At 50.6% G+C, this 12,471-nt stretch overlaps 1 protein-coding gene across 1 annotated transcript in view; it reads left to right on the forward strand.

The window, feature by feature from the left end:
* Nucleotides 1-12,471, forward strand: part of FBXO18 (F-box protein, helicase, 18) — a 60,875-nt gene that overhangs the window by 14,345 nt on the left and 34,059 nt on the right. The window contains exons 5-8 of the mRNA XM_015413816.1: nt 2,317-2,455; nt 4,738-4,928; nt 7,957-8,070; nt 11,569-11,663. Of these exons, the coding sequence (XP_015269302.1) occupies nt 2,317-2,455; nt 4,738-4,928; nt 7,957-8,070; nt 11,569-11,663 (539 nt within the window). The remainder of the gene's footprint in view (nt 1-2,316; nt 2,456-4,737; nt 4,929-7,956; nt 8,071-11,568; nt 11,664-12,471) is intronic.

A 12,471-nucleotide genomic window follows, 5' to 3' on the forward strand; every position in this document is an offset into this window, starting at 1 on the left:
CTCCTTCTTCTCCTTCTTCTCCTTCTCCTCCTTCTCCTCCTTCTCCTCCTTCTCCTTCTTCTCCTTCTTCTCCTTCTCCTCCTTCTCTTTCTCCTTCTTCTCCTTCTTCTTCTGCTGTTAAGCACGGAAGGTCAAAGGTTGCTTGTGGGAACTGCATCAGGGGGCTGGGGCCATCTCAGACTTGCGTGTGTTGGCCCCTGGTGGATTTTTCCACAGTACCAAGGAGACAACCTGACCGCAAGTCCCGAGAGCTTTGGGACCCTGTTCCGCTGTGGCCAAACTGTCGAGGGCTTTCTTTTGCCTTCCTGTCCACGCCGCCTCTTTCCCCAGCAAATGGCCAGGGCCGTTGTCTCCGTTGCATCCAAAGCAATGAACGCTGAACCCGGGTTGCCCGCCCTCCTCTGGGTGTGGACGATGCCCCAATCCCATCAGCGGGCTGGCAGGGGGACTTAGCGTCAGCAGAGGAAGGCCTAGGCTGCTGTTGCCACAGTGACAAGATGATGTCACTTCTGGTGTGCACAGGAAGTGACATTGTGTCGCTGGCAACACGTAGAAAATTGGTGGTAATGGTAGTAATTGGTAGTAGCCAGCATGGGTTTATCAAGAATAAGTCATGCCAGACCAACCTTATCTCCTTTTTTGACAGAGTTATTAAATGGTTGACTCTGGCAATGCTGTGGATCTAGATTTCAGTAAAGCATTTGACAAAGTTTCTCATGATATCCTTGAGGATAAGCTGGTTCAGTGTGGGCTGGATGTTGGTTGAAAAATTGTACCCAACGAGTGCTCGTAAATGACTCTGCGTCTACGTGGAGGGAAGTCTCGAGTGGAGTGCCGCAGGGCTCGGTCCTGGGCCCGGTGTTGTTCAATGTTTTTATAAATGACCTGGATGAAGACATAGAGGGGATGCTTATCAAATTTGCAGATGACACGAAGTTGGGTGGGATTGCTAATTCTGAAGAAGACAGAGTCAGGATTCAAAATGATCTAGATAGGCTGGAACAGTGGCCTGAGACAAATAAAATGAATTTCAATAGAGATAAGTGCAAAGTCTTAAAGGTAAAGTTCCCTTGCTCAAAAGCCAGTCGAATCCGATTCTAGGGTTGCGGTGCTCATCTTCGTTTCAAAGCCGAAGAGCCAGCGCTGTCCGAAGACATTTCTGTGGTCATGTGGCCGGCATGACTAAACACCAAGGTGCACGGAACGCTGAAAAAGTCCTGCACTTACGTAAAAAAATCAAAGGCACAGATATAGAATGGGAGGGACTTGGCTTGACAGCAGCACATGTGAAAGGGATCTAGGTGTTCTGGTTGATCACAAGCCAAACATGAGCCTGCAGTGCGATGTGGCTGCGAAGAAAGCTAATGCGATCTTAGGATGCATGAACATAAGCATTGTGTCCAGATCACGGGAGGTGGTAGTTCCGCTCTATTCTGCTCTGGTCAGGCTTCACCTGGAGTCCTGTGTCCAGTTTTGGGCACCACATTTGAGGAAGGATGTTGACAAGCTCGAGCGGGTCCAGAAGAGGGCAATCGGGATGGTGAGAGGGTTGGAATCCAAGTCGTAGGAGGAAAGGCTGAAAGAGTTGGGTCTGTTTAGCCTGGGAAAGAGAAGGCTTAGAGGGGACATGATTACAGTCTTCAAGTATCTGAAGGGCTGTCATGTAGAAGATGGAGCCGATCTATTCTCTCTTGCTCCGGATTGCAAGACTAGATCTAATGGGTGGAAATTACAAGGGAGTCGATACCGGCTAAATATCAGGAGAGACTTCCTAACTGTCGGAGTGGTTGAGCAGTGGACCAGTCTGCCTCGGGAGGTGGCGGATGCTCCTTCACTGGACGTTTTCAAGCGGAGGCTGGACCTTTTGGGTATGTTGTAGGGCTATATTTCGGCTATGCTCCTGCAGAGTGCAGGGGGTTTGACTAGATGACCTGCAAGGTCCCTTCCAACTCTAACATTCTATGATTCTATGATTCTACTGCGGCAGATAGACTAACACGGCGACCCATCTTGATCTGTCGCCACGGAAGGCAACACATGATGCTCTGGGCAAAAAACAGAATGGTAGTTGGGCAAAAACTCTATGGTAGAAATGGCTTCTGCCATGGAGTTTTTGCCCGAATACCAGAGTGTCCCCATGTTGCTGGTGACGCAATGACGTCACTCCCGGTGCCCACTGGAAGTGGCGTCACCAGCGACGGTGGCCTAGGCCTCTTCCCTGCCGCCAGTAAGTCCCCCTCACCCCCCCGCTAGTTGCCGGGGGGGGCACCAGGCAACGCTGCGCTGACCTGTTGTTCCGTCTTCCTGTCCACCCAGGTGCGTAGTGGCCATGAAGAACCAGCAGCGCCGAAACTCCCAAGCCATCTTGGAGTGCTTGAAGAGCCACCCCCTGTTTCGCGTGGCCGAAATCTGCATTGCGAAGCGACTGCCCGATTTGGAAAGCCCGAACGAGGGGGTATGTCCCGGGTGCTTGCGATTCTGGGTTACCTGTCGACCTGAAGGCCTCTCAGCTTCTAGGATGTCTGTTGTGCAAATTCAGTCTCTCTTCCAGAGGTCATTTCAGGGGGGATCGCGGGGGATCGCAGTTCCCCCGGGTGAGGTATGGGGGCGGGGCACATGACGAAGCCCCGCCCCCTGCTTCCGGCCGCCCTGCTTCCAGCCCTCATTCAGCCAGGAGGAGGCAGGAGAAGAGGGATGCTTCCTCCCTGCCTCTCCCCACCCCTGCCTGCCTGGGGCCAGGGGGGGCCTTCGCGGGGCTCGGCAGTGGAGCTGCAAGGCCGGCGGCAGCGGCCGGGACCGTTGGGGGCGGGGTGTGTGGCCATATGACACACTTCCGGTGATGTCAGGGGGTGTGGCCTTATGACACATGTCAGGTGATGTCAGGGGGTGTGGCATATGCTAATGAGTTATGCTAATGAGTTCCCCTAGCTCTTTTTCTACGAAACCACCCCTGCTCTCTTCTAAAAGCCGGTCTTTCCTCCTAACTGGTATCACTTTATATTTTCCGCTGCAACAAGGGAGTCAGCACTTCTGTGGCAGGACAGAGCTTCAGTCCAGGGGCACCTTTAAGACCAACAAAGTTTAATTCTGGGTAGAAGCTTTCCTGCACATGCACTCTTCTTCAGATACAGAACACTTCTGTGGCGTTTTACACACATGCTCCACATGTCCACCCCGGTAGGGTCTGCCAGATTATCTCAACCAACAATGGCAGAAATCAGTGGATGATTTCTGGAGAAGAGTTTTTATTTATTTATTTATTTAGACTCCTATCCCGCCCTGCCTGCATTGTAGGCTCAGGGGGGTACCAACATATATGCATCTGCAATTAATGCAGATTTACCAATTAAAACATATTACAATAGTCAATTAAAATCCATAAAATCATCAGCCTCAATTCAGTAAAATCATCAGCATTTAAAACGACAACATCCCTCACGGTAGATAGTGTGGTCCAGGGGTCGTTTCGTAGAAAAAGAGGTGCAGGAGCTCATTAGCACAGCTCATTAGCATAACTTATTTGCATATGCCACACCCCCTGACATCACCGGAAGTGTGTCAGAAGGCAACACCCACCGCTTAGGCTCCACTGGACTGTTTTGGATTGCTAGCTATTGGGGGGACGGACGCACAGATCTGTCCTCACAGAGGAGGGAGAGCTTGTACCTGAATAAAACTTGGTCTTAAAGGTGCCACTGGACTGTTTTGGATTGCTAGCTATTGGGGGGGGGGACGCACAGATCTGTCCTCACAGAGGAGGGAGAGCTTGTACCTGAATAAAACTTGGTCTTAAAGATGCCACTGGACTGTTTTGGGCCGGGGGGCCAGGGGGGAGCTCTGCAACTTACCTGGCTGCTTCATGCTCTGACTGAGGGCTACTGGGAGCAGGGGGTGGGGCTTGGTTGCCTGTGCCCGCCCCCGGGGCTCTTTACTGCCGGAGCTCCGCTCCTGTGCGCTCCCTGCAGGAAATGACCCCTGGTGTGGTCCCAGTCTGGCTTTCAGGATCCGTGGCCACTAATCCGAATGGATGCCTGCTGCCTCAACTAAAGGCCTGGCGGGAGAGCTCCGTCTTGCAGAGTGGCCACTGGGTGGGTGGGTGGGGGAGGCCTAATCCGAATGGATGCCTGCTGCCTCAACTAAAGGCCTGGCGGGAGAGCTCCGTCTTGCAGGCCCAGCGGAACTGTACTTTCCGCAGTTATGCACAGCCTCGCAAGGGTGCTGTGACAGGCAGAGTTCCTATGCAAAGATTAGGGCTGCATCACACATTGCTGGGTTTTGGTGTAGTGGTTAGGAGCTCCAGGTTGGTGTGGTGGTTAGGAGTGCAGACTCTAATCTGGAAGAACCGGGTTTGATTCCCCAACTCCTCCATATGCAACTGCTGGTGTGACCTTGGGTCAGCCAGTGTTCCCTCTAAGCTGAGTTAGTGTGAGCTAGCTCATAGCTTTTTAGCCTCCGGCTCACCCATTTTTGTCTTCGCTCAGGAAGGAGGGCTCCAGAGCAAGCTGATTTATGCAGGAGCCAAATCACTTGCTCACAATTTGAATGCCAGTAGTTCACAAAGTTGAATTTTTGCTCACAGGACTCCACAGCTTAGAGGGAATATTGCTCTCAGCCTACCTCACAGGGTGTCTTTTGTGGGGAGGGGGAGGGAGAAGAGTCTGTAAGCTGCTTTGAGACTCCGAGTGAAGGGCAGGGTATAAATCCAATCTCCTCCTCCCCCTCCCTCCCTCCCTCTAGATTCCAAACATCTGGGCTGTGATGGCGGCCATCGTCCTCTTCTCCGGATCCCTCGCCGACCTCCAGAAACTGGTGGCTTGCCTTCAGAGGCCGGGCTCTAACCTCTCGCTGGTGGACATCACAGAAGCCTTATATTGCATGGCCACCCTTCTCCACGCCATGCGGGACGGCGGCGTCAACGTCAGCAACCGGTACGTGTGCGGGAAAAGAAGGCATTTGGCAGGCGCAGGGCAGTGGCTGGTGGAAGTTAACAGATGGGTTCTGAGACGAGTGGGGTTGCCAGCCTCCAGCTGAGCCCTGGAGTCCTCCCAGATTTACAGCTACGGACATGAGTTTCCTTGGAGAAAACAGCAGCTTCAGAGGGCAGACTCTATGGTTTTCCATAGATTCCAGGAGCTGAGGTCCATGAGTGGCTTTTAGCAACAAGGTACAGATGGAAAACTCTGTCTGGCACAAGTGATGCTCTGTCTTCTCGGTGCTTGGGGGGGGGCAACAGTGGGAGGGGCTTCTGGAGTTCTGGTCCCGCTGGTGGACCTCCTGATGGCACCTGGTATTTTTGGCCACTGTGTGACACAGAGTGTTGGACTGGATGGGCCATTGGCCTGATCCAACATGGCTTCTCTTATGTTCCTATGTCTGGGGCAGTGATGCTCTGTCTTCTTGGCGCTTGGGGGGCCACAGTGGGAGGGCTTCTGGAGTTCTGGTCCCACAGGTGGACCTCCTGAGGGCCCCTGGTATTTTTGGCCACTGTGTGACACAGAGTGTTGGACTGGATGGGCCATTGGCCTGATCCAATATTGGCTTCTCTTATGTTCTTATGTCTGGGGCAAGGGATGCTCTGTATTCTTGGTACTTGGGGGGCCACAGTGGGAGGGCTTCTGGAGTTCTGGTCCCACTGGTGGACCTCCTGAGGGCTCCTTGTATTTTTGGCCACTGTGTGACACAGAGTGTTGGACTGGATGGACCATTGGCCTGATCCAATATTGGCTTCTCTTATGTTCCTATGTCTGGGGCAGTGATGCTCTGTCTTCTTGGCGCTTGGGGGGCCACAGTGGGAGGGCTTCTGGAGTTCTGGTCCCACAGGTGGACCTCCTGAGGGCCCCTGGTATTTTTGGCCACTGTGTGACACAGAGTGTTGGACTGGATGGGCCATTGGCCTGATCCAATATTGGCTTCTCTTATGTTCTTATGTCTGGGGCAAGGGATGCTCTGTATTCTTGGTACTTGGGGGGCCACAGTGGGAGGGCTTCTGGAGTTCTGGTCCCATTGGTGGACCTCCTGAGGGCCCCTGGTATTTCTGGCCATTGTGTGACACTGAGTGTTGGACTGGATGGGCCACTGGCCTGATCCAACATTGGCTTCTCTTATGTTCTTATGTCTGGGGCAGGGATGCTCTGTCTTCTTGGTGCTTGGGGGGCAAGAGTGGGAGGGCTTCTGGAGTTCCTGGCCCTGCTGGTGGGCCTTCTGATGGCACATTATATTTTGGGCCACTGTGTGACACTGAGTGTTGGACTGAATAGGCCACTGGCTTGATCCAACATGGCTTCTCTTATGTTCCTATGTCTGGGGCAGTGATGCTCTGTCTTCTTGGTGCTTAGGGGGCCACAGTGGGAGGGGCTTCTGGTGTCCTGGCCCCACTGGTGGACCTCCTGATGGCACCTGGTATTTCTGGCCACTGTGTGACACAGAGTGTTGGACTGGATGGGCCATTGACCTGATCCAACATGGCTTGACTTATTTTCTTATAGCTGGAACACTCTGTCTGGGGCAGTGATGCTCTGTCTTCTTGATGCTTGGGGGGCAAGAGTGGGAGGGCTTCAGGAGTTCTGGCCCCGCTGGTGGGCCTCCTGAGGACTCCTGGGTTTTGGCGCTCTGTGTCACACAGAATGTTGGACTGGATGGGCCATTGGCTTGATCCAACATGGCTTGACTTATGTCACTTCTGGCTGCTGCATCTGAGACGTTCTAGGAATTTCTCGAAACTCTTTGGTGTTTATCATTGAGATGAGGGAGGCCTAGAGTGACACAGCGCCATCACTTCTGAGTCTTCACTCTTCTGGGTCTTCACCCAGAAGCAACACCACTGCATTGCAAGACACTCACTCTCCCCATGCCCTGCCCCCAAAAGCCTGGATACCTTAATTTGAACCCAGGTCTCTGAAATCCAACACTCTAACACAATGATTTCCAGTGTGGTGCTGGGGGGCACCATGACACCTGCCTGTGTGTGTTTCCTGATGCCCATTTCCTTCTTCCCCAAAACATCTCTTTCCAAAGTAGGGAGTGAAATCCTGGTTAGTTCACTAGAGCAGGAGGTGCTTCGGAAGAACGCAGGAAGCCTCACCTTTGGGTCTGTGAGGGGCGCCCTTTTGGAAAAACCTGTCCCCATCATAAGATGATGTTCGGCTTGGAATCATAGAATCATAGAATGTTAGAGTTGGAAGGGACCTTGCGGGTCATCTAGTCAAACCCCCTGCACTCTGCAGGAGCACAGCTGAAATATAACCCTACAACATACCCAAAAGGTCCAGCCTCCGCTTGAAAACGTCCAGCGAAGGAGCATCCGCCACCTCCCGAGGCAGACTGTTCCACTGCTCAACCACCCTTACAGCAAGGAAGTTTCTCCTGAGATTTAGCCGGTAACGACTCCCTTGTCATTTCCACCCATTAGATCTAGTCTTGCAATCCGGAGCAAGAGAGAATTGATCTGCTCCATCTTCTACATGACAGCCCTTCAAATACTTGAAGACTGCAATCGTGTCCCCTCTAAGCCTTCTCTTTCCCAGGCTAAACAGACCCAACTCTTTCAGCCTTTCCTCGTAAGACTGGGATTCCAACCCTCTCACCATCCTGGTTGCCCTCTTCTGGACACGACACTCGAGCTTGTCAACATCCTTCCTCAAATGTGGTGCCCAAAACTGGACACAGGACTCCAGGTGAGGCCTGACCACAGCAGAATAGAGCAGAACTACCACCTCCCGTGGTAGTAACAAGGCTTCTGTTAATGCATCCTAAGACTTGCTTTTCAGCATTTTGAAATTGCCCCTACCAGCAGCCATTTTGTGATTGGTCCAGCCTCCGATGGCAGCCATTTTGTTGTGAAGCCCACTAACCTTTCTCAGAGTTCCCAGCGTGCCCACAGACTCCACAAGCTAGAGCATCCCTCCCCATAAGCACCGAGCCACAGTGACTCCTTCATTTCTCACTTTCCTCTTGTAGGATTCACTACAACATTAACTACTGCCTGTGTCAAATGGAGAACTCAAGCTGCGGCCCGGCAGTTGTAAAACCAGAGACGCCCGGCTCCAGCTACGAAAGTGGCCACGGCTGCAGGTACTGCCTATCGTATCTTCTGTCGAAATACAAGATTAATTATGGACCCCGCCTGCTTGTCTGTCTGGCAGCTGTCCAAGGATTGGCCGAACCCTGATGTGATGTCACGGAGTGTTCACAAACACTCCACACTTAACGAAGCTGTTGATAACAGTGGAACGGTGCCGCTCGTGTGAAAGAAGGGAAAAGGCACTTTGTCTCGGGGGAAACTTGGCGTTCAGAAATCGTTCGCCAAATTGTTAACCTTATTTTTAATTGTTAACCTTATTTTAATGTGAATTCAGTGTTAAATTGTTGTGTGTTTTTGGAAATGTCGTCACCTGCCCTGAGCCCTGTTTACAGGGAAGGGCGGGTTATAAATCAAATAAATACACACATGCATGTATAGATACCGATGAGGGCATAAAACATTGTATGCTGCCTGTATGGAAGGTATAGAAAACTGTAAGAACACCGTGAAGCAAATTAACTAGCAATATATTGCATATGTTGTGATAAAACAATTTAGAAGAGAGATTGAGAAGAGATTGGATTTCTACCCTGCCCTTCACTACCCAAAGGTGTCTCAGAGCGGTTTACAAACTCCTTTCCCTCCCCCTCCCCACAACAGACACCCTCCTGTGAGGCGGGTGTGACTGAGAGAGCTCTTGACAGAAGCGGCTTTTTTTCAAGAACAGCTCTTATCAGAACTATGGCTTGCCCAAGGTCATCCAGCCAGGTGCAAGTGGAGGAGTGGGGGAATCAAACGCGGTTCTCCCAGATTAGAGTCCGCGCACTTAAACCACTACACCAAAGGGGCTCTCCAACATGTAGTCAATTTAATCCAACATGTAGTCAATTAATAATAGAAATTCTCTTGCTGGGCTTCATGTTTTACCTTCAGTGATTTCAACCGGAAGATTTCTGGGTATACCCCTTACATTGCCCTTGTTTAAATGGAACTATTGAAACAGTGCCTCATGTGTTGTTAGAGTGTCCTTATTATAATAATATTAGCTAAAGTATTTTATTTCCAATTTTATCAAGCATTATGGATTTTCCTGATACTCAAGGCGGCTTACAACAATTAAAAACCAGTAAAATTAATACAAAACATCTAAAAACAGTCAGTAACAATAGCAGTAAGATTACAATAAGCAATATAATTTACTTTGATGACAATATAACTGATTCAGTGGCAAAGTTTTTATGTTCTTATACGAAGTAATATACTGTAATTTTGGGACATTTACATTTGTGATTCATTTTATGTTTAGTTCTTTTCTTTTATTTATTTATTTATTTATGTTTAGTTTAATGTTCTCCCTTTTATAATGCCATCAAAGGTAAACTAATTAACTAGAAAAGAATAGAAATTCAATAGAAGGTAGTGGTGTTCCTTTTTTTAATATGCCCTTCTGATAAGTGGTATCTGACCAAATGAATAGCTGGTTGTCAGCTCTTGAAAAAGGGTCTTCTTGACATAGTCTCAATTGTCCATCGGGATTTGCTCAGCCGATTTCTGCTTGAAGTCCTTGTTCCAAACACTGCGGGAGATCTACCTGGAGACTGTGCACGTACAGGAGGACTTTAGCTTGTATATTGCGTATTATGTACTTGTCATTAGGCGGTCCTTAAACTGGTGACGCCGATTGCTTTTTGGAATGTTCATGCCTTGTATAATACGTTCTGATACCTTAGAATCATGGAATCATAGAGTCGGAAGGGGCCTCCAGGGTCATCTAGTCCAGCCCCCTGCACAATGCAGGAAATTCACAAATACCCCCCCCCCACATACAAACCCCCAGTGACCCCTGCTCCATTCCCAGAAGATGGCAAAAAACCTCCAGGATCCCCAGCCAAACTGGCCAGGAGGGAAATGGCTTCCTGACCCCAAAGTGGCGATCAGCTTCTCCCCGGGCATGCAAGAAAGGGCCATGAGAACTAAGCACCGAGGCAACCCTTCCTGCCCTCCCCTCTCGTGATCTGCCTAAATATCCAGAATCAGCATTGCTGTCAGATGGCCACCTAGCCTCTGCTTAAAAACCCCCAAAGAAGGAGAGCCCACCACCTCCCGAGGAAGCCTGCTCCACTGAGGAACTGCTCTAACTGCCCTCTTGCTTCAAGAAAACAGTTATGTTTAGCCGAAAACTCTTCAGATTTAATTTCAATCCCGTTGGTTCTGGTCCAACCTTCTGGAGCAACAGAAAACAACTCCTCTCCATCCTCTGTAGGACAGCCCTTCAAGTACTTGAAGATGGTGATCGTATCCCCTCTCATTTGTCTCCTCTCCAAGCTAAACTTCTTCTACCTTATATGTTTATAAATTCTATTGAATCTCTATTATTAATTCACTACATGTTGGCGTAGAGCTCCCGTCTCTAGTTCCAGCTCCTGCCAACCTAGCAGTTCGAAAGCAAGAAATTGCAAGTAGATAAATAGGTACCACTTCAGTGGGAAGGGGACAGCGTTCCGTGCGCCTTGGTGTTTAGTCATGCCGGCCACATGACCACGGAAACGTCTTCGGACAGCGCTGGCTCTTCGGCTTCGAAACGGACTCGACTGGCTTTCGAGCAAGGGAACCTTTACCTTTACTTTTTAACATGTTGGATTATACTGTTTTATCACAACATGTGCAATATATTGTTAGTTTGCTTTCCGGCGTACTTACAGTTTTCTGTATTGTCTAACCGTGATCCCCGTTTGTATTTTGCTTGTGTACATGGAGGAGGCCACACTGGCAGGAGAGCGTTAGATTCTGAGGGATTTGGGACTAGGAAGCCAAGTGTGCAGTGCGCTTTAAAGTAGGGAAGAAGAGCGAAACACCAAGCAGAGGTTTAAGCGAGCTCCAGATTGAAACAGGGACTCCGCGGCCCTAACAAGAGGCTTGCATTGCAGTGATCTTGAATTGCACGGGGGTTTGGACTAGATGACCCTGAAGATCCCTTCCAGTCAATGCTCCCTCTAAGCTGTGGAGTCTTGCAAGCAAAAATTCTGCTTTGTGAGTTACGGGCATTAAAGTTGTGAGCGAGCGATTGGGCTGCTACATAAATTAGTCTGCTCTGGAGCCATCCTAACTGAGCTAGGACAAAAACGTGTGAGTCGGAGGCTAAAAAACTGTGAGCTCGCTCACACTAACTCATCTCAGAGGGAACGCTGCTTCCAACTCTATGATTCTTTCTGTGCAACAGGCAGAAATGCATCAGGTGAAGAACCGCACGGGAGAAGCTTCATCTGGTGAATTTCTGCTTGTTCTGCAGACGCTCAAAGCAGAGGAGCTTTACCCGGGAAAACCAAAAATTTGCCACCTTACAAACCCAGCAACGGAGGGACGGTGAACACAGCCATCCCTGTCTTGCTAAGCTTGAAGAGTGGCAGTTGTCTCAGTCGAGGTGTAGGGTGGAAGGGCGCAAAAGGAAGAGGGAGACTTTCCCGTGAGCTCTCCGCGGGTCCCCGCGTGCGCCGAGAACTGGGGCATATGTCAACGAGGTCCTCACCGGGTTTTCTGGTTCTCCCCAGCGCCAGCTCGGACATCCAGCCAACCCGCGAACAGCAGTTGATCTTAAACCACGCGATCGCGCCCGGGCAGGTTGTGAAAATCATGGCGTTTGCAGGTAAGGCCTGGGCTGGTGTAACCCGAAAAAAGCCGAAAAACTGGGCTGGTGTAACCCGAAAAACTGCCCACTCTGTGCCCTTCTGTGGCAGACCGGCCTTATCCCACCGCAGTGTCTGTTGGGAGGCTGAAACAGGGAAGAGAGGATTTTGTAGGGTGCCCTGGACTCCCGGGGGGAAGATCAGGATAAAGATTAGCAAAATAGTTAGGATTACTCAGGAAGGCTGGAAGCTGCCTTATATCAGACCCTCGGTCCATCAAGGTCAGCATTGTCTGCTCAGACTGGCAGCTGCTCTCCAGGGTCTCAGGTGGAGGGTCAGTAACTGAGATCCTTTTAACGGGAGACGCCGGGGATGGAACCTTGGACCTTCTGCATGTTAAGCAGATGCTCAGCTACTGAGCCACGGCCCCTCCCCTGAACAGAACTCTCACGTGAAGCTGGCTTATACTGAATCAGACCATTAGTCCATCGAGGTCAGTATTGTTTACTGAGATTGGCGGCCGCTCTCCAGGTTCTCAGGTCTTTCCCATCTCCTCCTGCCTGGTCCTTTTTAACTGGAGCTGCCGGGGATTGAACCTGGGCCCTTCAGCATGCCAAGCAGAGGCTCTATCACTGAGCCACGGCCCCTCCCCTGAACAGAACTCTCACGTGAAGCTGGCTTATACTGAATCAGACCATTAGTCCATCGAGGTCAGTATTGTTTACTGAGATTGGCGGCCGCTCTCCAGGTTCTCAGGTCTTTCCCATCTCCTCCTGCCTGGTCCTTTTTAACTGGAGCTGCCGGGGATTGAACCTGGGACCTTCTGCG

This window comes from Gekko japonicus, unplaced genomic scaffold (assembly GCF_001447785.1).
Source record: "Gekko japonicus isolate JY-2015 unplaced genomic scaffold, Gekko_japonicus_V1.1 scaffold890, whole genome shotgun sequence".
Lineage (NCBI taxonomy): Eukaryota > Metazoa > Chordata > Lepidosauria > Squamata > Gekkonidae > Gekko > Gekko japonicus.